The sequence below is a fragment of the Saccostrea echinata genome, unplaced genomic scaffold, assembly GCF_033153115.1.
Source record: "Saccostrea echinata isolate AGI-Se365-2 ecotype Australia unplaced genomic scaffold, CSIRO_AGI_Sech_v1 ptg000025l, whole genome shotgun sequence".
Classification (NCBI taxonomy): domain Eukaryota; kingdom Metazoa; phylum Mollusca; class Bivalvia; order Ostreida; family Ostreidae; genus Saccostrea; species Saccostrea echinata.
The window spans coordinates 277939-303714 of record NW_026889774.1 but is presented as its reverse complement, the minus strand read 5'-3'; the positions used below and the strand labels follow the sequence as shown (position 1 = coordinate 303714).

Sequence of the window (25776 nt, the reverse complement as noted above, 5' to 3'; positions counted from 1 at the left end):
GGGTAGGCGTTGGCCCTCTCTGCTCAATTACCGTGAGTGCCGAGTATAGGCCTAAAATCAAAGCTCTTCAATGGTTTATGGAGACGTCTAACAATAAGATGAGTATAAATTTCTTGCAAGGGACTAAAACTATATACAATACAGGGAAAACAATCGAACCCTCTGGAAAATTGCCAGCATCAAAAGGTTAGTTCAGTTCCTTGATGAAGAAGAATGATAACTAGGAAACTATGCACTGCCTCTCCATATGGTTTCAGTGACAAATGTCGATAAAGTGGGGAATCTTTCAAGTCCACAGTGTAGGAATATGATGGGAATTAGTAAAGAAAGATTGATTAATTGTATGAAGTTTTACGTCCCATTCGAGAATTTTTCACACATATTGAGACGTCACCATATACCGGTGAAGGGCTTCAAATTTCGACCTTTACTCGGCACTCAGGACCATTGAGCAGTGAGGAATCTTTATCTTGCCAACGCCTGCCGTGACACGGGGCCTCGGTTTTTATGGTCTCATCCGAAGGACCCGCAACTTTCACTCCAGATGCAGAGCGCTTGGCGAAGGAACAGTTGCGACCTAATTTTTATCGACTTAAGTCATTTGGGGCCGAGATTCGAACTCATGGCCTTCCGATCACGGAGCGAGTGCTCTACCGACTATGCTACCGTGACGGCAATAACGAAAGACAACGAAAATCAAGAGCCCTAAGCGTTGGGCGGTTAGGTTAAAGCTTTCCATAGAATATCACAGTGCCTTCACTTCTCTCAAGTACCGAAATGACGTCATAATGGAAATTGACGTCTAGTCACTGCTAACTTGAGGTGTTATGACGGGGAAAGTGTCATGAACTTTACATTTTATTTCAAACTGCATGTTATATGCTAGATAGCTATTGCAAAATTCAGGAGTCGTGAAAGGTTTTTGAAGTCTTATATGTCCGAATATTTTAAAAATACATCGCTTACGTACCCTTGATTGAAATTCCGCATGTTCAAAATGCATACAAAGAAATTACTTTTGAAATGTACTCTGCTTTATACCTGTGGTTGGGGGTAGAATTCATTTTGTGTGTAAAAAAAAGAGTCTGGCGCAGGTGATGAATGAGGATTAATCCGAGTTTTTTATGGAAACCTGTAAGAAAAGGTTCTCTAACTGAATCCTGCTTGGGAAAAATATGTGATGGCTTTGTTTTAATGCAGATTACGATATTGTGGTCGCCCGCGTGGCGCAGTGGTTAGAGCGTCTGCTCTAGAGTCGCGAAGTAAGGAGTTGATTCGAATCCCACTGTGGGACGTGGAGACCGGTCCTTCGGATGAGACCGTATAAACCGAGGTCCCGTGTCGCAGTACATGTAGGTGCTGGCACGATAAAGATCCCTCACTGCTCAATGGCCGTAAGTGCCGAGCATAGGACAAAATGTGCAGCCCTCCACCGGCAAGTGGTGGCGTCTCCATATGAGTGAAAAATTCTCGAGAACAAACGATATCGTGTTGAAAATACCCTCAAATTTGTAGGTAAGTTGATTTTCTCATGAAATATTTTGTACCCAAGTAATACTGTGACTTTTCCCAAGAACATTTCGGGAACACAAGGATACTACGAGTTTATTTATATAACAAAATGTTAATAATTATTGTGTTATTCGGCTGTTCTGGAGCGATTTATGTGAAACACTTCAAAAAATTATAAATGACCGTCATTTATTAGTTGATATCATTATTTGTGAAGGAGCAAATTTTGAATAAGAAAGATATGTAATTAACAATTATATGATACACATTACTTTACGTCAATTTTATATGATATCCTGATAAAAATGAAATATTTACCAATATTTACAAGGAAAATGTACTTCTTTAGGCCACCATTAAAAATATCATTGTTTTCCCTAACCCGACCCTAAAATCTCAAGTTGGGTAGGTAGGTAGGTAAATTATTTTTTTTCTGACAGCAGTTTTGAAAATACATTCTGAAAAATTGAATAATATCTTTATAAACAAGAAAGAGCAAAAGAAACCGATTTTTAAAACGAATACCATACAAATGAAGCAACATGTATGGTAAGTTAATTCACAAATATTATTCATTTGAACTTGTGAAATATCTCAGGGCAGCGTAAATTTATTGAAATCGAATATTAACAAAAAGACAAGATTCGCAAATATTCAACCATCGGACATCCGAGTATATTTTTCAAACCTACTATCATCTTCGAGTACACAGACAAATTGTCAAGGGCCTCGCGTGGCGCAGTAACTCTAGTGTTTCGTTTTGGAGTCACGACGCAGTTAAGGTGCTTATTCTAAGTCACAGGTCCCGACGTGGGACGTGGAGACTGGTCAGTCGAATGAGACCGTAAAAAACGCAGGTCCAGTGTCGCAGTATACATGTAGATGATGGCACGAAAAAGACCCCTTACTGATTCTTAATGATCAATGGCTATAAATGCCGAGTAAAATTTTTAATTAGGAGCCCTCCACCAGGCAGGTGTTCAAATGTTGTCAGCCCAAAATTTAAAAGGTATTTCACAGCAAAGAAACAACCTATTTTCAAGGGCCTAACTAAAGAAAAGTACATTGGACGTCTCAGGAAGCCATACCATAAGCCAATTTTAAAGATTTCAACACTATTTGGAAAGAGTGTACATGTATAAACAATATTTAATTCAACCAAACCATATCTAAAATGATTAAAGTTTCATATATATGTATCTAATGTTATAGTCACGAAGTTTACTCCATAAATAAAAGGAATGAAGAAACGACATCTGAATTATATTTATCAAGATGAAATAACTATAGAAAGACATATTTACAACTCCTATGGTCCTATATAGTAAAAATAGGATCATACATGAACTGTTTATTAGATCGAAACGAATGAAATGCATACACAAGGTGGGCCCCTCATCTGCTCATGAGGCAGGCTTTGCCATGCTTACTACGTACGTTAATTTCAGAAGACACATTTGTAAATACCATCTTAACACTCCTTAGTCATGGTATATTTACTTCACGAAATGTTTCAAGAGTGTAGGTTTCTAATAAGTTAAAGGTATAATAAGACTTATACGTCGCCGATGTTTTATAACACGAACTAACACTCTGTGGCCACATGTTGTGGGCGCCAAATGAGCGTAAAACAAAAACCGCCGTTCTGATAAAAACGGATTTTGATAAAATTGTATTTTATAAAGTTGATAAACAATAATAAAAAAAAATATTTGAATAATCTTACTAAAAAAACTTTCCAGTCGGCACGATTTAAGTGGGTCGGTCGCGTTAGGGGAAACAAAGGTATTTTTTATTTTGGCCTTATGCTTCTCTTTTCTATTTAAGAGTTACTGCCCTTTGTTTCACTTTATTCACCTATTTAAAAAAATAAATAAAGGCCGTTGTAAATTTAATTACTCATGCTTTTAAGGTCAACACAAAGGTTTCCAATGACTTTCCTAATCGATAAATAATCTATTATTTTATAAGTCATTAGGTAAATGAACTACAAAGCTATATATATATATATATATATATATATATATATATATATATATATATATATATATATAGGGTATATAATTAAAAGTGTAATGTATAGGGATTCATGTCATTTTTTATTTTTAGATTCACAAACAGTCCATGCAGAAAGTGATGAAAATACATCGCATGAACTTAAAGATTTAGGTAATACATTTATCATTTTAATGTTGACTACTTATAAACTAGTAGTTTCACTTGGAGATCAACCATCAAAATGTAAATAATATACAAAAAGTTTTATATTTGGAATATGAACAATTTAAAAAAAAAAAAAGATACTTTGATCATGAATAGCTCGATTTAATAAGCTAATAAAAGTTTTCTTCATTATTTTCTGAACTCAGAAAAACTCAGTTACTTTCCACATTTAAAAGCATGTAATCCTTTTTTTTCTTCAAAAGATTCTAAATGATTTTCAATAATTTTGCTGGATGTGTAGATGAGGACATTGTGACATCAAAGAGAGCTCAAAGTAAATGTAATTATATTATTTTAGAATTAATATGGTTATGTTTGAACTGATTTAAAGTCCGAAAGTGTATAATTGATGTCTTAAGTTATAATAATAATATAACAATAAACTTGCATTTAACTGTAAATTTGAAGATGCAGATGAAACAATCACTGAACTTCCTGAAAATCTGACAGGTAAATATTTTGATACATTGAAAGTGATGAAGAATAGTAGACAATTTAGTTTTTAAAAAGAACATTTAATATTAATCTCTTCTTATATATATATATATATATATATATGAACAGAAACAACTGTAACATATGATGTAGCATTATCAGAGACTGGGACTAAGATGAAGAATTTTAAATCACCTTGTGCAGGTACGTTTCTGCCAAACTTCGTATAAATTTCATGTAATAACTGTAGCAAATGTAAATTTAAAAAGAATGAAAAAATTATGAATTAAAACCTTAACCCTTGAACAGTCTTTGAATATATTCTTTTACTACTCATTATAGACAAAACCAGAAAGAGAAAATGTAAAGAAAGTGTCTCTGATCTGCAGAAACGAGTCCTTCAAGAGGATCATTGTAGAATTAGAAAAAAGACTGGACTGATTAAATTACAGAAAGAAAAGGTGTCTCTTGAAATTCAGAAACTGAAACTTGAATTGTCTGTATTCAGTGTCCAAACTTTAAATAAGATGTAGTATATTAATGATTAAAGTAATGGTTAACAATGAACTGGCGGATGTTGTCATTTGTAGGCTGCATAGGGACTCCATCGCCATCATCTGCATCATTAGGAAGGTTATTACAATTTTCATCCATTGGTTCCTTCCTGTCCAAAGCTATATTGTGCAATACGGCACATGCCACTATAATTTTTGTTACTCTCTCAGGCTTACACTGAATATTACAAAAACGAAGTACTTTAAAATTTAGAAGCACAAATATTTTTGTATTATAATATGTTTTACATTCAAATTATTATTTTGAATAATTTTTCAAAGTTTAAAGCACTGTATACCCTGATTTCTCCATGCAAGACCATAAAACGTCTTTTCCACCATCCAAAGCATCGCTCTATCACTGCTCTTGAGCGTGTATGGACTACATTGTAATTTTGTTGAGCACTTAAATATAATGAAAGATATTTTCAATTATTAGAGTTTATATTAATTTGGCATTTAATTGGTAAATAAATATAGCCCAGTAGAATGCAGTTGTAGGGGGTGAATGAGGGGAAATTTAACTCACTCATTGAAAATCTGACAGTATATGCATTCAAACTAAAAGGTAATTTACGTTTTAAAATTTGTTCAATTGATTTGAAATGGTAAAGCTGGGTAAACTGAGTCCCAGTCTGAATAATGTGCCTTACTCAGAGTTTGGTCGTAAGTACGGGGTTACAAGGTATGTTGTACAAGCATATAACCGCTATCGCCTAGAAGTAGTCCATCATCAGTAATCCCCTATGGTGCATTTCGAGAAAGGTGCCAACATTGGATTCTCGGAAAATAAATGAATCGTGGTTGGATCCTGGCCACTTTGCAACGACATTGATAAATCGTCCTGTTGGTAAAAGTACAATTCATAATGCACCAATACAAGCAGGTACGCCCCCCCCCCTTCCCCCCACAAAATGGTAATTTAAGGGCTGCACTATTAATTTAGATATTTTGTTATGTAAACCTGTGCTAATTAAGTATGAACCATGACTTTTTAAAAGGAGGAAGGGTGCTGAAAAAGATCTGACACTAACCCCCCCCCCCCCCCAAATCCACACGTATAAAAATGCCTGAAAACGCTGTCCACACACAACAAACCTAGGGAGGACTGCATCTCTCTCATTTTTGGAATAATTAAATTTTAAAACAATATTTTAACCAATATTGTTGGGGGAGCGTACTGTAAGAAAGGGGAATACAGTGTAACTCAAATGAAAATTACTAAACTTACGTTTACACAACCGCTATTTTAAAAATAAAAAAAGCCCCCTTCCCTTTAATTTGTACAAAGGACTTGCTGATTATTGTATATTTAATGCACTTTACTTACCGAAACTACTACAGTTCAGTATATGTAAATAATCATATCAGTTGATATAGAAATTGAAATTTCGAAAGTTTTTTCCTTACATTATGAAAAAAATGCATTCTTAAATAAATGCTTATAAATTGTCACATCTTGCCTTTGTGATCACATCCCTTACGATTCACATATACTTCTTCGTGATCAGATGGTGCTACGATGTGGATGTGGGTCCCATCCACTGCCCCAATCACATGGAAATCCAGATATGACATAAAAACCCCTCTTGTTTTCCAATTTCTCTTCGTTGGTTGATGGCCATTTGATAAAGTTTGAGGATATATTCACCAAGGCCTCGGACACATCTCTTATACTTCTAGAGACACTGGACTTATGAAATCCTAGTGTGTCACCAATGGTTCTCATATTATCCCCTGTTGCATAGAATCTTAGAGCCATCTCAACTTTACTTATGGTTGCGAAGGAGTGTGATCTGAGAGTAGGGCGGCATAAATCGGGTTCTAACAAATCAGTGATGTATCTTTTTCTGTATTCCAGAGCTTCGAAATCCTGCGTAAAATGTCGGTAAACCTTAATTTTTCGCCGTCGTCTGCCAAAATTGGCATCAAAGAACAAGCGGGCATCCATTGTTATCTACTGGATAAGAGACTTAACCCACCTCTGTGGAATGGCTACTTTGGCCAATATTTAACCACTGGATAGCAAAGTTAACCAGTGGATAAATTCTGAGCAACAGATTTAACCGATGGTTAAAAGTTAAGCGCTGGATAAGAGATTTAACCAGCGGATAAGTTTAACCAGTGTTTTGAGCAAACCAGTCCGGTGTCTTCCCACTTAGCCAACATTTTGAAAAAATACAGGTAAAACACAGGTAAATGTGTGTTGGCCAAGTGGGAATGGGGTGCAGACTGAGAACAAAAGAAATAAATTACAGGTAGGCTATAGTCTGTTTTAAGCTACATGTATAATTTATTTAATTTGTAGCATGTACATATAAGAACACCATGATGAATGTAATATTTTTGTGATGAATTGAGTTTAAGTGCAAGTACAAAAATATCTTTTCTTAAAAATATAATAATAATTGATATATTAATTACAGTGTCATTTAATTAATTATTTTTAATAATTAACAGTTTTATTCTTCTTTATTGCTGTGTTGTATCACAATTTGTTTTTTGTTTTTTTTAATTTTCTTTGTCACATTTTTAACATCTTTGGCGGGAAACGTTTTTAAATATATTTATTATAAAATAAATATTCAAAAATCGATCATTGAATATATTTAAATTATTAATCATTTTATCCTTCTTTTTAAATAAATTATTAAAACAAAATGACAGGAATCCCCCCCCCCCCCGATAAAAAATTTCATTCTTAGGTCACCTGAGTCACTCAGGTGACCTATTGCTATCTGTTTTTGTCTGTCGTCGTTCGTCGTCAATCGGTCGTAAACTTTTGAACATTTTTAGCTTCTTCTCTGGAACCACTGAACCAATTTCAACCAATTTTGGCATATAGCATCTATGGGTGAAGGGGAGTAAAAATTGTGAAATTCATGGCCCCTGCCCCCCTGGGGCCTGAGGGGTGGGGCTAAAAATTCAAAATTAATGCAATCTTTAAAAATCTTCTTCTTTACTCCTGGACATCAAGCAGTCAAACTGTTGGCATGATTGTAATAAGCATTGAACCCTCTACCAAGGGGCGGGGCTCTAATGAATATATAGTGAAAATGCATTAATTCTTTAAAAATCTTCTCCTCTGCTCCTGGGTATTAAGCTGATGAATTAAGTACATAGTTATGATGAGCAAGAGTGCCTCTTCCAAAATTGTGAAATTTATGGCCCCAGGGTCAGGGGTTCTGGTGTTAGGGCGGGGCTCTAATGATTATAAAGTGAAAATGCATTAATTCTTTGAAAATCTTCTCCTCTGCTCCTGGGTATTAAGCCGATGAATTAAGTACATAGTTATGAAGAGCAAGAGTGCCTCTTCCAAAATTGTGAATTTCATGGCCCCTGGGTAAGGGGTTCTGGTGTTAGGGCGGGGCTCTGATGATTATATAGTGAAAATGCATTAATTCTTTGAAAATCTTCTCCTCTGCTCCTGGGTATTAAGCCGATGAATTAAGTACATAGTTATGATGAGCAAGAGTGTCTCTTCCGAAATTGTGAATTTCATGGCCCCTCTTGGTGAGGGGTTCCATGTGGGGGGGGGGGGCTTTTTTTCTATATACTGAAAATAAATTAATGCTTTGAAAATCTTCTCTGCTTCTGGGTATTGAGCTGATGAACCAAGTACATAGTTATGATGAGCAAGAGTGCCTCTTCCAAAATTGTGAATTTCATGGCCCCTTGGTCAGGGGTTCCATGTTGGGGGGGGGGGACTTATTTATTATATACTGAAAATGCATTAATGCTTTGAAAATCTTCTCCTCTGCCCCTTGGTATTGATTAAACAAACTAAATACATAGTTATGATGAGAAAGGATGCTTCTTCCAAAATTTTGAATTTCATGGCCCCTGGGTCAGGGGTCTTGAGCTTGGGTGGGGTTCTATTGATTAATTAATAGCAAAATGCATTAATGCTTTGAAAAACTTCTCCTCTGCCCCTGAGTACTAAGCAAACAAGCTAAATGCAATAATATCAATGTAAATACATGTATTAAATTTAATTATAAGTAAATGTGCCTTTTCTTTGCTTGTGGGTATCTAGGAGGCAGAGTACACAATTGTGATGTGAAGCAAATGAGAGTTACTCCCCTTTGCTAAATATTGTTAATCAAGAAATCCTTGTATATAATTTAATTAACAGGTTATTTGATTGAATGAGAATACAATAAAAATGAATGTTTAGTTCAAATGTGCAAAGTATGTTCAAAGTCAGATTCTTGCCTGGAAAGCAATATAAAAGATTGACATAAAGATTATTTATATATTTAGCAAAAGGTGTAATTGTACACAGTATGTATACTCTGTGGTGATCTAAGTTAGTGTCACTTGTATCTAGGAGTTGTGGTTGACAGGAGACTGGATGTTGTTTTATACTTTATCAAAGTGAACAAAGAATCACAGAGAGCCAGAGTGACTTATTGTAATTAGTGACAAGTGGCAAATAACCACATTGTATATACCCAAGTCTGTGTGTACTGAATTGTAGCACTAGGCAAGTGACAAAAAATATCTGTATATATTGAATACCTTACACAATAGGCAAGTGTTCTTTGTATTTGTATATTTTGCATTCATTATCATCCCTGTAAGACTTAAAAAATATGATGTGAGATTTGCCTTACTTATAGATAACATTTGTCGAGGTGAGCTTCATAATCTTTGATTACCTATGTTTGAAATTCTTGGGCAATATTGCTTCGTCTATCAGTTAATTTTGTTTTATACTTCCATGGATCCTTTAGTGTTGTATTATACTCAGGTGACCGTTAAGGCCCTTGGGCCTCTTGTTATGATATAAAATAATATATAGGCTCTATTAGAATCATATATAGTTAAAGAAGACAGGGTTGTGATTATCAAGCATGAAATTTTCTAAGTTGATTTTTTGATTCAGATAATGAATCAGTTTGTATCAAAAGATTCTGTTACTGTGATCATTATCACAGTCGAATATTACACACTCAGATAAATATTTTTAATTACAACTGATAAAAATATTTTTGAATATTCAAAGTTGTTTCTACAATGTAATATACACTTTTCTTTGGTATCATTTAAAATACTTTATTTCTTAATTTTCAATATTTTCTTTTATCAATTTAAAAAAAATGCAGATTTATATTTATTTTTTACTACATTTATATAAATTAATTTTTTTTTTTTTCTAGAACTTCATTTTTTTTTAATTTAAAATTTATTTTTATGTTTTGACTGAAGTTTTTATTTGAATTTATTTTTACACTATTTTTTTCAAAGGTAGTAATTCTCAGGTAAAGCACATATACCTGAAAACAGACTATAGCCTGTTGATCACTCAGATGTAAAAATCAAAATGTTGGCTATGTGGGAATAGGATTTTTCAAAATGTTGGCTAAGTGGGAATAAACCACGCAGTCCAGATAGCCAGTCATTCGGACGGGCAAGAAGACAAAATAAGCCGGTCCGAAGTGATTTTTGCCGGTCCGAAATAGTACGTCGCAAAATTAAAAAAAAAAAGCATAACATTTATTTCCTTAAACTTCTATTTACTTAATAATAAAATAACATTCAGTCTCCATTTCCAAGTCCTCTTCCGTTTTTTTTAACAATACTAGATTTCACCTCTTTTTGGGCAGGTGACAATGCCAATTCAGCATTGTAAACGTAATTTTTCTGAAACATTAATGCATTTGGGAATTATATGAACCTAGAAAACAAGTCTTAAAAACTGAAGAAATTTTGTGCATCGATAATAAAGATATCAACATGATTGATGAAAAAAAAAACGAAATCCGGGACTGTCGGAAGTACTAGATTTACCGCTTTCCCCAACTGTGTTTGAATTCTTTACATATTTAGCTTGCCTTTATCTGTTTCTTTATGTTTTCTACCTAATTCTGCCCCATTTGTAAGTTTAATAGGTCACGAGATCATGCTGGTTTCGCTTTCATTTGCAGCCTCGATCTCGTATAAAGAAAAAGTATTACGCAATCGTATGTAAGGTATGATAATTAAGTGTGGAAGTGCATCGATGATAAATGGAAAAACAAAAAACTTTGGACCGACATCGATAGTATTTTTACCGGTAACAGGCATTTTTTGCCGGCATGACTGGCAGTTTTCCACAACTCTGGTGATCGAGAAGGATTGCCGTGTATTCATTGGCGTTTTTAGCCGTTGACACCCCGTGCAGTGGCAGTTGCGACTGAGACTTAAGATTTTTAGTATAGTCTGTAGAATTCCTAATTTCCATTTTCTTGAAACCTACATTATCATTTCTGTCTACCTTTAATATAGCAGCTTTATGGAATGCAAATCATTAAATCTAAGCTATTAATGATGCAAATGATTAAATTTATTTATCATCACGATCTCAGATAATACCTAATGAATTTAAGGGGCCAAATTAGCATCTTTTGGTGAAATATATTCCAGTGATTTACTTTACATTTGATTCACATTATATTGTATTCTCTGTTTTTCATATTTTTCAGCAAAATATTTTTACCAGCTGTTGACATACAGGAAACTATTAGAAATGTTTTATTCACATACACATGTTACGTATAAAATGAAGTGGTCATTTTTTCATGCTTAGTGGCACAATTTAACTGAATTTGGTCATTTGCTAAGTTATTTTGTTCGAAAATATTGATTCTACACACTTCAAGGCTAATACTATTAAGATGTTTTAAGTTTCTCATTGAGAATATATCTATGGAGACGAGGTCTTCCTACAATTTGTTGGAATTCCCATAATTACTACTTGTGCCCGCTATTTGCAGAACCCTTTTTATTAGGACCCCGCTCTGCGGGCGCCCTATAGTGATCAGTCTGTCCGTCCGTCCGTCCGAGATCTCTTGTCCGGAGCATATCTTCTCTCCTCTTGGTCCAATGTGACTCATACTTCACTCACAGAGTGCCACTGGTCAATGGATGTGCAGTGACCTTGAACAAAGCTTCTAGGTCAAGGGTCAAAAATAGCCTCTCTGTTTAAATTCTTGTCCGGAGCATATCTTTTCTCTCTCCTTGGCCCAATCTGGCTCATACTTCACCCACAGAGTGTCTTTGGGTAAAGGGTGTGCAGTGACCTTGAACCATGTTTCTAGGTCTAAGGTCAAGGTCATAGAAGAATTATATGAAAAATCCTTGTCCGGAGCATATCTTCTCTCCTCTTGGTCCAGTGTGACTCATACTTCACTCACAGAGTGCCACTGGTCAATGGATGTGCAGTGACCTTGAACAAAGTTTCTAGATCAAGGGTCAAGGTCAAAAATAGCCTCTCTGGTTAAATTCTTGTTCGGAGCATATTTTCTCTCTCCTTGGCCCAATCTGGCTCATAGTTCACCCACAGAGTGTCTTTGGGTAAAGGGCATGCAGTGACCTTGAACCATGTTTCTAGGTCTAAGGTCAAGGTCATAGAAGAATTATATATATGAAAAATCCTTGTCCGGAGCATATCTTCTCTCCTCTTGGTCCAGTGTGGCTCATACTTCACTCACAGAGTGCCACTGGTCAATGGATGTGCAGTGACCTTGAACAAAGTTTTTAGGTCAAGGGTCAAGGTCAAAAATAGCCTCTTTGTTTAAAATCTTTGTTCGGTGCATGGTTTCTTTCTCTTATTAGTCTAGTCAGCCTCAAACTTTACCAATTGACGTAGGGTACAGAACATTTGTGAATTTCCTTCCATATTTTGATACATGTGCAAAAGTTTTCATAGAGGATATGCAACATTTGTGATTTTTGTGCTGCTTTTTGATAGAGGGTATGGAGCACTCGTGATTTTCATGCCATTTTTTATTATAACAAGGTTGACATAGAAGCTTTAGACTCAAACAACACATCCCTTAATAGTACACAAGTGTTCCTCTTCAAAATAAACCCTTTTCAGCTCCTTTACTTTTTCATGTTCCTTGCTGAAAGCGGGGCCCTTTGAGATGGCCACCATCTCAATGATATCTAGTTATAACTAAGCAGAATTTATTCAAAAGCTTCAACATGAAAAGGGATCTCTTGCCGTGGCTTTCAATTTGATATTTAGATTTATCGACGACGTCTTATTGACAATATTCAGTTTAAATCCTACGTTGAATCGATATATCGCATTAAAAGACACTACAAAGTCTTACACAATGTCATCATTTTTATATTTGGATGCTTTATTTGGAAAAACAAAAAAATGAGTAATATAACTTATGAAGAAAAGTTATGACTTTAACTTTTCCACTTTTAAATTTCCTTATTTATGTACATGTAATAATATATCATTATCGCCTGCATATGGGGTTTATGTCTCTTAATGAATTGATAAGCAAGAGCATGTTCTACGTACGAACAGTAATTGAAAATAATGTGGAAATAAAGGTGATCGTTTTAACCCAAATTTGCTTATCCAAAAGTACATGATCGTCACGGTAGATCGTCACGGTAGATCAGTAGGTAGAGCGCTCGTTCTGTAAAAGTCTCGAGTTCGAATCTCGCCCGCGACTGATCTAAGTCGATAAAAAATGGGTAGCAACTGTTCCTTCGCCGAGCGCTCGGCACTTTGATGTGAAAGTTGCGAGTCCTTCGGATGAGACCTTAAAAACCGAGGCCCCGTGTCACGGCAGGCGTTGGCACGATATAGATCCCTCACTGCTCATTGGCCCTGACTGCCGAGTAAAGGTCGAAATGTTAAGCCCTCCACCAACTCCATATCAGTGAAAACAAATTTTTCAAATGGGACGTTAAACAACATGCAATCAATCGATAAAAAGTACGTGTACCTTCTCTTTTTAAACAAAAAAAAAAAAGATGTTTCGCATACTCATACGGTTGCGCCTTGCTAATTTTTTGTAACAGCTGTCCAGAATTTTTTCATACAGTTTGCATCGCCGTTGTCCACAACATAGCAGGCGAGTTTCGCTCTATTTTCGTCATAATAAGAATATTCCACCCTTTCCTTTTTGTCGATAATTTATTCCGTCAGCTGCATCATTTGGTGTCTTTTTCTGCCAGAGATTGATTCGTTTTGACATCTTTAATTTATTTTGGATTGCAAGTTAACGTGTTCGTTTGACATCCATCATGCGATTTTTTTCCCTAAGTTACTGCACAATCAGCACATGCGTTAGCTTTGAATACTATTTTTATATGTGGGTGGGTGGGTGTCCCAAAAAATTACTTTTTAAAATTTAATATCTTTAAAATGACACCGACTCTGAGATGGTAATTTAACGAAAGTTTTAACTTTTTAGGCAAAATTCTTTTTTACGATTAATAAATATATCTTCTTACCATAACAATGGAACTAAGCACTTTAAAGGTTCATTCTAAAGATATCAGAAATGAGCGATGTAAAAAGCTCATAAGTTTTCATTGCATTACATGAAATAAATATCATAAATTATGACGGACAAAGTCTCAGGTCTTTCTCTTTACACAGAATTTCACTTTGTTGCATTTGAAGTTTAAGTAAACACATAGATTTGAAATGCTGAAATTTGATATTGTTTCCCTATCATGTATTTAAATTCTAATTTTCAATCGTTACGTTATAAAGAATATACTGTGGAATCATTTTAATTCGTGGGGGTCAATGTTCGTGGACAAGCAAAATTTTACTTGTTCGAGGGGACGTAATTTCGTGGGTTACTCGTGTATATGGTAGATTCAGTTAATTAATATGTTTACAAAATAAACGTTCGTGGGGATGTACATTCGTGGGTAAGGGTAACCCACGAAATCCACGAACATTGGTCCCCCACCAACGATGATGATTCCACAGTATTTTTTATTAACCCCCCCCCCCCGCAAATTTGGTGGGGAGTATATAGGAATCGCCTTGTCCGTCTGTGCAAATGTGTCCGGTCCATATCTTTCTTAAGGAGGAACATTAAAATCTCCTCCTTCAAACAAAGATTGTTGATGACCTGAGGATGTGACGTGACCCTGACCCAAGGTCATTTGGGCAAATTCAAGGTCACTGAAAGGAAAAGTTTACAATTTGTGTCCGGTCCATATCTTTCTTATTGATACACTCGGTGTGTTCTCATTTTACTACAAAGATTGCTGATGATCTGAGGAAGTGTCATCACCTTGACCGAAGGTCATTTGGGCAAGATCAAGGTCACTGAAAGAAAAAGTTCATAATTCATGTCCGGTCCATATCTTTCTTATGGATGAGTTCCCATTTTACACAAAGATTGCTTATGACCTGAGGTTGTGTCAGACCTTGACTTAAAGTTATTGTGCAAGTTCAAGGCCGTTGACAAAAAAAAGTTCATAAATCGTGTCCGGTCCGTACCTTTCTTATAGAGAATAATGTTGGGAGTTTCCACTTCACACAAAGATTGCTTATGACCTGAGGATGAGTCATGATCTTGACCAATTGTCAATGTAGAAAAAAAATGGATAAATAACTTGAGGCATCCATTCTTTCTAATAGAGAAATTCTAAAGTTGCGCCTTAGGTTCATTCATTAAAAAAACACAATGAACAATTACCGGTAATTTTTCACCATTATATGTTTAAACAAATTGTGAACACCTCTTAGATCCATCAAATACTTGTATAAATGACCTGGCACCTTCTCTGGGGGTATTTGTCCATTTTGGACAGTTCTAGCACAGGCACTTGGCGTTTTAACCTTTCATAAATTCTCCAATCTGTAAGAATAACAAGGTTCGTCATGGTCGCATCTTGAATTATATGGCGTTTCGTGAGAAAAATCATCCAAGACAGCGACATGCTTTTTCGACATGTTGAATGCATAGCAATTTGATCCTTTCCAGTTAATAGAAAGTGGCATAATTGTGTAATACATGGCCAGGCAGGTACAGGTAAATCCTTCCTTATAAAAGATTCCTTCTGTAGGTTGAAAGACAGGGCTGTAGCAGTTACGGCGAGCACTGGTTTGGCAGCACTTCAGTTTCAGACCGCCACTAGTGCACCATTGGGCAGGAATTCGCGATGGCCAGTACTCGAACCAACATCTCCTAAAGGTCATTGCAGATGACACTAAAGAACGGATAAGAACCTGCAACTTGTCAATTTTGGACGAGGATAGTATTATTAGTCGAAAAATTTTGAACGTATTGTTTTAAAGAATTGTATACCTCTGGCGGATCTAAAGTGAGGGATCTGCCTCTCTTTTAAACATTTTCTTGAACAACACCCCCTTTTCTATTAAACACGGACATCTGGCCCCATGACCATAAATTGAGAATAGACTTAAGTCCAAATTTTGAATATGAATCTTTAGTTTTATTTTACATATGTGTTAAAAAAAATTGCAAGTTTATATCATATTGTAAACACATCATGAAAATTTTGTTTGTTTATCAAAATTATTTAAGAAATTATATTCATTTGAAATTTCGACTTAAGTCTATTCACAGTTTTTAGTCATGGTAAAAAAGTAAGAAGATCTTTACATTTCAAAAAAATCTGACTTAGAGACAGATTTCTATGAAGTGGGTGTGAAGTAGCTTATTCCTGGATTCATGCAGGGGTATCACAAAATTTAAAAACCATGTACAATAATCAATATTAAAACAAGAGGCCCATGGACCTTAACGGCCACCTGAGTACTCTATGGCATACAATGCTTTTGAAAAGAACCATATTGCATTTCACGTAAAACAAAATTTTATCTAGCTTCCTGTCCTGACAAAAATAATTACATAAATGTTCGCAAGTGAAACTGTGCTCGATCTAGAGAATCCATATTTTGTAATCAGTAATATCCACGTCTTTGCTATTTAAAATTAAAAGTAGAATGCAGTTGGTGAACTTCGATCCTGATCGAGTGTGACTCAATTACAGTAATTGATATCGGGATCGAGGTTTGTCTTTCATGCACTGCTTATCTGAACTACCAATGAATAAACTTTACTCCTGTCATTCTTTTTATTATTTGGAGACTTCTTTACATAAAAATGCACTTGTCCAATCGGAGAAGTGCCCGGCAATGTTCCCTTGTCCGTAATTTTTTTTTTCGCTGGTATTGACAAGCACTAATGTTAAGTCCTGATAGTTGGAAAAAAGCATAATGAAACAGAAAATCAAGAAACAAGATTTATTTATTTAAGTAGTTTTTAAACAGATAAATAACTCAACTATAAATCATTAAAGAAAACAGCACAAGCTTATGTAGTCAAGTAAACATGACAGAAAACATTGATTCAGTCATAACGATGTAAAAACTACAAAATGCAGAGGACAGGAGCATGAACTGTGTGTAATAATTAAGGGGCTTTACATTTAGTCAATTATGAATATATCAATAAATGTTCTAATAGAATATTCAACATGAAACGTGTCAAAAACGGAAACTTCATCCCTCAAGTTAAAAAAGTTATTAGTGTACATATCTTAGAGGTTTTGCAGACGAACGTGTACATATTTCTAGTCTAGGGGGAGTGAGAGAAATATTTGGAGGATGAAATATCGGTACCATCTCCAACATATATTTGTGTTTCAAATTATTATGTGTCATATTCTGTTTCTGTTCAAATTTTATATTATGAGGTCTGTATAATTAAATTTGAAATCTTTCATTAAATAAATAATCATTGCCAAATTTGAAATCTTTCATTAAATAAATATCCATTGCCAATTCCAAATAAATCATTCATAAATCTGTAATTGTTCAATAATACATGAATAATTTTGTTTAAAGATCTGTCTTAGCGTAATCATCACTTATACCCACACACCCAGGATGAAACCAGTCCCGGCAGCTGTCGCACTGGACCATTAACCCCTTAGGATTAGATTGTAAGCATAAACAATACTGTCGGGTCTTAGCCCCCTTAGTGGCTCTAGGTCGTTTTGGCGATTTGGGTTTTTCCGGTTGTTCTGACCTTTCCCTTACCCGTTTCCGGGTACCCAAATATGGGCCTACTGTTTCTGCTGGTTTAGGGCTGACTTTAGATTTAACCCTACTCCCCGGGTCCCCAGAACTTGACCCTGAGTCCGCGGTCCCCAGCGGTCTAACCACATCATGCACACGGGAACTATCCCCATCTCGGCCTACTAACTGTCCGGGAAACTTACTCTGATAAGTGACTAACCACTTGGGAAGTTGCCTGGCCTCACACCTCTTAAGCTTGTCATGGTGCATGACCTTGACATCGCGCCGAGATTTGACGACAAATATTGTATCAGATTTGGCTTCAATAATTACCCCAGGGCCCTTCCAGATAGATTCTACCTTTTTTCCCGCATTGCGGCGCCAATACACCAAATCTCCGACCTTGAAGTTATGGGTACGGATCTAAATGTCGTGCGACCTTTTCATTGCCTTCTGCGCGACCTTTAGTTTCTTACGGGCAATGTCATGCGCGCTCTGCACGTTCTGTTCCAGATTACGTACATACCTGTCAACCTCACCCTCCTCCCCATTTTGAAAAGACTGCGAAGGGGGTGGGGAAAACATTAAGGTTGCTGGTATGTTGACTTCTCTACCCAGCATTAGACGATTTGGAGTATATCCGGTGTGGCGATTCACCGCCGACCGCAATGCCCCAGCCAGTGGACCCAAAAACCTATCCCCATGTCTTGGGCTGACCATCGATATAGCAACGGACCGCATCCATTAAGGTGCGGTTGTACCGTTCTACTTGGCCATTCCCGGAAGGTCTGTATGGCGTGGTCCGGGCTTTATGAATACCTAACATTGTACAGATTTTACAGAAAAGCTCACTTTCAAAATTACGGCCCTGATCTGTAAAAATTTCATAAGGATAGCCAAATCGCGAAAAGAAATCATTGATGGCTGACCTGGCCGTGACCTCCGCTGTCTGAGACGGGAGCGGAATGCACTCAACCCACTTGGTAAAGTTGTCTACCATCATCAGTATATACTCATTTCCGCTATCTGTTCGGGGTAGCGGCCCAAGGAAGTCTAAGTGCACTCTCTCCATCGGACTTCCGGCCTGGTAGCTTTTCATTTCCGATTTATTCGGCAGAGAACCCCTCTTATTCCGGGCACAAATGTCGCATGTCTTGACATATAACTTAATGTCCTTGACCATCCGCCACCAATAGAACTGTTGTTTAAGTCTCTCTTTGGTTCTCTGTATACCTTGGTGACCGGACGACGGAATGTCATGACATAAGTGCATGAACTCGGATCTGAGACTCCTCGGAACTAACAGTCTACGAGGCATGTCCGAGTCTTCCGGTTCTCGCCAAATAACACCTGTCTCGTCCAGTGTAAAACAGTCTCTCTCCAGAAGGTAACATTTCTCTTCCGGGCTACAGATAATTAGGTCATTTTCGGTAGGTAAATCCCCAGACTCTAAGTACTGTCTCAGGTAAACCATGGCCTCATCTGAGTTCTGTTTATGAGCCATATCTGCGGGACTGTAAGAGCATAGAGAAATTCCCGCAGTGTCACCCTGAGATACCTGACAGACTTGAGGCTTTACTTCTTCAATTTCGGGACTTAAACTCGACACCCCATTGACAGCGATTTCAAAACTCGGGAGTTCGGGAGCACCTGCTGCCAACGGAACATCTTCCCAAGTATTTGTCACAATAGCCTGACGGAGAGTAGGATCTAACATCTCATAGTTACCCCCCTCTGCGGACTGATTCTCCGCTCTAACAGGCGATTCCTCAAAGAGCTGGGAAAGAGGAATTACATCGTCAATTTCGGTATTAAAGTCATGCCAGCGCTCATGTGCTCGGCGGCAGTACCGGCATCCGCCACATGGCAAATCTTCGACTCTGATTTTAGTAGAGTAACTCTGGCATGTATCTGGTATGTCTCTAGACAGCGCATCGGCATTCACGTGCTTCTTGCCTGGGCGATGGACTATCCGCATATTGTATTGGCTCATCTCTTCTAACCAGCGAGCAATCTGATTTTGCGGATGCTTAAAGTTCATCAGCCAGACCAGGCTATGGTGGTCTGTGCGGACTGTGAACTCCCTGCCCAGCAGGTAATGGCGGAATTGTCTGGTAAACTTGATTACCGCCAATAACTCCTTTCTAGTAGTGCAATACCTGCGCTGCTCGGATGACAGCACAGCGCTGCCATACCCAATGGTTCGCTCCCTTCCATTCTGGATTTGGCTAAGTTCCCCGCCTACGGCATGATCCGAGGCGTCAGTATCCAGAATGAAGTGACCTGTACTGTTTGGAATAGCAAGTACTGGGGGTTTGGTCATTAATTGGATGAGTTCCTCGAAGGCACTTTGTTGTTCAGCCCCCCACCGGAAACCACTCTTTCCGGTAACCGCGTACAGCGGAGCCGCAATTCTCGAGAACTGGGGAATTAAACTACGGTGATAGTTGGCGAAGCCTAAGAAACGCTCAACGCCCTTCACGTCGCAAGGAACAGGCCAGTCACGTACTACCTCAATGTACTGATCCCCCATCTCGACTCCATGCTCGCTCACGGTTCTACCTAGGAATTCGACTCTAGTTTTGAATAACTCGCATTTCCGAGGCTTAAACTCAAGACCATATGCTTGGAATCGGTCAAACACTTGTCTCAGGTTATCAAGGTGAGCATGTGCTGAAACACCTAATACTAATACATCATCGAGAAAAGCTAATGCAATCTTCCAGTTAAGTCTGTGCAATACCAGATTGATGGCCCTAGCGAAGGTCGCGGGGGCAATACACAGACCGAACCCCATTCTTGTGAATTCGAATAGTCCGTATTTGGTAATAAAGGCTGTCTTTTTCCGGTCTTCCGGAGCTATTTTAATTTGCCACTAGGCCGCATTGGCATCCAGTTTAGAAAACCAGCGGTTTCCCGCTAGCGTGTCCATGCACTCTTCGATGAGTGGTAGGGGGTACGTATCCTTGACTGTCACCTTATTCAGGGCTCTGTAGTCCACGCACCAGCGGACACTACCATCCTTCTTCCCGACTAGGACAGGGGCAGACGCCCAGTCTGAAGAAGATGGCTGGATAACTCCGGCCTCTAACATTTTGTCTAGATGACCCTCTTCCTCCCCCTGGAACACAGCAGGAGTGCGGCGCATCCGCTGCTTAACGGGAAGTGCATCACCAGTATCTATCCGATTCTCTATTTCGGAAAAATTTCCGAGGTGAAGGTCATCTACAGCAAAGACATCAGCAAACTCTTTAACTAGCTCTACAGCCTGAGATTTCACTTCCACAGGCGCACTCTTACCTAACTGATCTAGGAGTGGGGCTATGTGTTTATAACTAGTGTCCCCCTCCGCTGACATGCGGCGCACTGTGGGATCGGTACTCTTAACAGACATAGCAGGAACAGCTTCCCCTACTTTAGTACCAGTTTTGATTATGTGACTTCTGTCAGTCAGGTTTAAGATACATAGCTTAGCTTTGTTTCCTGCGGCATTGTATGTCCGCGAAGCTACTATAGCAGGCGGAAATATGCTAGCTGGTTCCAGCATAAACTCTATATATATCGGAAGTAAGGGCGCACTCGATAACTTGGGCAGTGTGCGGAGGGACCCGCACTCTGCGGACTGAAACCGCATCGAGTACGGGCACTGTCTCATCAGCGCTCAGGGCGAAAGTTGTGTCAATGCCCTTAACCCTTAATGTACCGGCTTCACATGAAACTTCTGCACCGTGTGCACGCAAGAAATCAATTCCCAAAAGCATTTCGTCTTGTAAGGGGCCAACATAGATCGGGTGAACGAAATCATAATCCCCGATACGAAGATTCAAATGTCCGAGGTACTGGGCGGTCATCCCAGCCCCCTCCCCTGCGAGCTTAACATTAGTGTCTCTAACAATCTCGGGCTGCGGCCTTAGTGACTTGTACACCTCCCCTGAGATTATCGTGATGTCAGCTGCAGTATCAATAGTTGCCTTCACGCGTTGGCCTCCCAGCTGCACGGGAATACGCCAAGCCTCAGAACCAATTCCCTGACTACCTGACCTGACAGACGGTATTACGTAAGTCGCTTTCACATTCGGTTCGTAAAACTTGACTCTAGTGTCGGAGTCTGACACACGACGTTTTTCTGTGTACTTTCTATCAGTATTCTTAATGCACGGATGAGGAGTTCCCGATCTACGCCTTCGTATGCGGATCGGACAGTCCCGTCGCAGATGGCCTGGCTCTTGGCATTCATAGCAGACCACTGGCCTTGGAGCACGAGGACGACCTCGACCCTCTGACTGTTCTGTGGATGAACGGCGCTTGGGGCTATAGCTTTTACTACTGTTCCCCAGTCACTGGAGTGATGACGCTGTCTCCATAAGGCCCGGTCGGGTGACTCGGTACGGGTCTTTGCTCCCTCGGCAGTGGATAACGGGTTCCTCCTAGAAGTGCGTTCCTTGTACTCTACATAGGGTTCTCGAGACCTGGAGTCTGAGTTTTGTCGGGAATGACCTTGAGATGGCGAAAAACTAAGATCATCTCCGCGATCACGAGAAACGGACCTTACAGCTCTCCGGCTGAGCTGATAAGTCTTGATACGCTTAATCGCCTCTTCTAAAGTCCCCGGGGGGGTTGTTAATCAGTTGCTGCCCCGCCTCGCCATCATTACACCCAAGAGCAAAACGAACGATTACCTACTCCTGAAAGAGTTCCGGCGAAGTTCCGCTACCAACGCTTTCTGGGCAGTGTCCATAACTCGGTCCCCCCATTGTTCTATAGCTTCGTCCGCCCGCTGGCAAATAGAATTAAATTCCAGCTGTGAGGCGGCTCGCAACGAAGTTTTTCCAAACCTCCATCCGGAGAGTAACTTTTCGGAAACTTAACAGCGCGCCTCGTCGTCTGAGAATATTGAAGTACTTAAGGGCTGCCCCCTCGAGTGTGAGACTTAGGGCAAACAGAGAGTCGGGATCGCTCCACTGATGGTATTCCGCGATAGTGGAGAACTTGGCATAAAACGGACCCCATTCTACGTCTCCGTTATATCTAACCCCTTTAACTTCTGCTGGAATATTTTTACTGACACAACTTCTTGTTCCCGGGGGAAGTAAACTCGGTAATTGACTCCGATTCGCGGTGGTCATCAACGTGTGACCTTGAACTGAACTAGGCCACCCCCCAATGCTAGGTACGAGCGACGGACTACCCCCTAATGCAGCTGACTGCCCAACCAACCCACCATAGTGATCAGAGCCCTCACCACTCAAGTTAGCCACACTAGGATGCGCGGACGCTAAGGGCACGGTCGCGGAAGTACCCACTCGGGTGCACCATGCAACATGACCCGAGACTGATGGGCCCGTGCTGGGAAGCACTAGGTAATCGACAGTCCCCCCTGAAGCGAATGAACCCAACGTAATAGTACTCGGGAGTCCGGAGCCTAAACTTTCACAGCCAATCGACGATAGGGAATGACCTTGAGACATACTAACACTCTGTTCCCCCATAGACACAGGTGAAGAACTTCCGCTAGGTGCGGTCACTACTGGCGTCACTACAGGCATATCATATCCGGATAGTGAACTAGGGACCCAAGGACTCCCCTGGCTGCTAGTCACAATGGGTTGACTGACCTTGACTTCCTGCATGGGTGGGGGTGACTGTGGCGGACTTGCTTTCATCATACCCGCCAGCATCTGGGTAATATTACCTAACTGGGCCCCCATATTTTTCTCCATTGAACCCACCTGTGAGGTCACACTTGTCTCAAGGATATTTATATCCCCCCGCAGTGTATCCACTCTGCGGTTCATCTGGCCTAACTCCCCCTGTAACTTATCTACGACCCCCTCCAATATTGTCTGCCTCTCCTGGAGGAGCGCGTAGAATTCCTTAAAACCGAGTGTGTCCCCTGGACCCTCGGATATAGTTCCCTGGGTAAGTGACATGTCCCCCTCCCCATACTAAGTGACATTATCCGGGGCACTCTCCCCCTGGGGCATTGGTGTACTAACTACACCCGGGACGAACCTCACACTCCTGACAGGCGGGACTTTCCCTGGGCTGCACTCTAACGGGGTACTCTCCAGACCCATACGGTCTATTCCCCCCACCCGAGCGTACCAGCTCCCCTCGGGTCTCAAAGTCCCCCTGCCCAGACCGAAGGAACTAAACTCGCGGTCCATGACAGAAACCCGCCTTACACAAATATACACACAATAAAACTACATGTAATTATATAGCGGCTAGTCCGCTATATATATAGGCACAATACAAATAAATACAAATGAACTTTATTTAATAAAACAACTTTACATAATAAAAGTATAAAAAATCCAAGATGGCGACGGCACTAGCCAACACGTGCTAGGCCGGCACCCCGCTGCCCAGACAAAAAACCCGCGTCGCAGCGTCAATATAGCGTTCCTCTTATATTCTTACATAGTAAACTGTGATGGCGGTACAGAGAAAACACTATTATAAATATTCCGCACTTTATTAAGCTTACCGTCGCCTATGTGTATATATATAACAGTCTCAGAAGTTACAGCGTGTCTGGTCTGGATAACAGCCAAAGTAGAAGAGAGAGAGGTATGCGGGTACACGTCACACAATGTGTGCAGTGCACCACGTGACAAGAGGCAGCAGGGCAATTCGTGCCGGTACCTACATGTCCACCACACATCAGTATAATAAAGGTTTTTAAGTATTTATAATATCCCTATCACTGATCAATTATCAGTAAGACATCGAAAGAAAAAAATATATATTAGGCATAACACGAGGTGCAATTTTTAGAGGCAAATCCATATATAATCTGTATTTTAATACAAAAGATCTGAGATAAAACATGGAATTTTAATAATAATAGACAACTTTGCTTTAGGAGGAAATGCATTTTGAAAGAAATTCTTTGAATTGGACATTTCTAGTAACTTAAGGAGAAGAAGGAACTGGAGCTGAAAAAATACTTGTCATTCAATTTTTTTCATATTTTGTATATTTCTAATTAAGTATGTTCCGCATTTCTTAAAGCAGTTATATCATTAGGTTTCTTACCTTATTTTAGAGACACTAGATGAAATCCCGCGCAAGCGCGGGGAATTGATTTTATACCACTACCAACAGAAAAATAATTGTAGTTTCTACTGACAGCCTTCAGACTTACAGCAGGAAGAAATACTTTGTTCAAAATCCCGCAAGAAGTAGATGTACGTCTCCCCCCCCCCAAAAAAAAAGACTGTATTCAGAAAAAAAAAACCCTGAAATATATTGATTAAAGCACAAAATTTTACAGCTTTCATTGTATTTGAACAATAACTTATTCATTTTCTCTTTTCATGTAAGCAAGTTTATTACGAAGCACAAATTGTACTTCGGGTTCGCTGCCACGATACTCTCAGTGAGGAATATATACAAATTTTACCGATTTTATTAGGAAAACCTACTACATTCATGTGATTGTCTTTCGATATATAAATATATTCACAACTTATAGTGTTATCAATGATTTACCATTATTTCAATGACCATTCGCACAAAAGGTTTTTTTTTTATGTTCATGCATCTTTAATCACCTTGTTTTTCTTTTTAACATCGGGTTCGATGCTATATGATTTTCTAGAAGCTTCTGTCAATATTAAGATCGGTGAATGTTGAAAAAAATTTGCACATTCCCTTTTTAATTGGTTATCACAACTTATTTCTTTTATATCATTTAAATCAAATTTTGATTGTATAATTCAGTGATGACGTTTCATGAAATAAATAAACGATTGCTACTTGTCAGTTTTATTAAAAATTGCCAGTAACTTAGATCCGCCAACCGGAAACGCCACCGTACTCACGTTTTTGCTATTTCATGGCTGTTTATAGAAAAAGAAAGTAGACTTTTAATTTAATGTACGATACTTACTATGCGAGTGAAATCTAAATATGGTTTACGGACATCATCTTGTATCTAGTGTATTGTTAGAGAAGTAAGTAACAACTCTGGTGCACCCGTTTCGGAGTTTATTTGCATAATTTATTAATTTATAAGTATGGATTGATTGACAAATACTAGGCCCTACAGTATCTGAGTGGAGTTTTAGTTCTCCATGTTTCCGGGCCCATTACTCTTTCCATAATGGGATATTTTTAGCAAAGATAAAAAATATGTAAGTGGACATGTATCTTTTAAAATATTTCAGAGTATGAATAGGGTTTAAAATTCGAAAATGCAAGTTTCTTGTATCACACTGCATCTCGATAGGGAAAATT

The 25776-nt window shown here is 38.7% G+C and overlaps 1 protein-coding gene and 1 pseudogene across 1 annotated transcript; both read right to left on the bottom strand.

Moving 5' to 3' along the window:
- Window positions 1-5440: 5440 nt before the first annotated feature.
- LOC133192384 (putative nuclease HARBI1) lies at window positions 5441-6473 on the bottom strand (annotated as a pseudogene).
- A 10879-nt stretch (window positions 6474-17352) lies between these two features.
- Window positions 17353-17802, bottom strand: LOC133192383 (transcription factor 19-like). The gene has a single exon (XM_061328398.1). It carries the CDS (start codon window positions 17800-17802, stop codon window positions 17353-17355), a length of 450 nt encoding a protein of 149 aa, XP_061184382.1.
- Between the last annotated feature and the right edge of the window lie 7974 nt (window positions 17803-25776).

Coding starts and splice junctions, on each gene's coding strand:
- LOC133192383 (XM_061328398.1), bottom strand. CDS start 17,802: ATGCACCATGACAAGCTTAAGAGGTGTGAGGCCAGGCAACTTCCCAAG.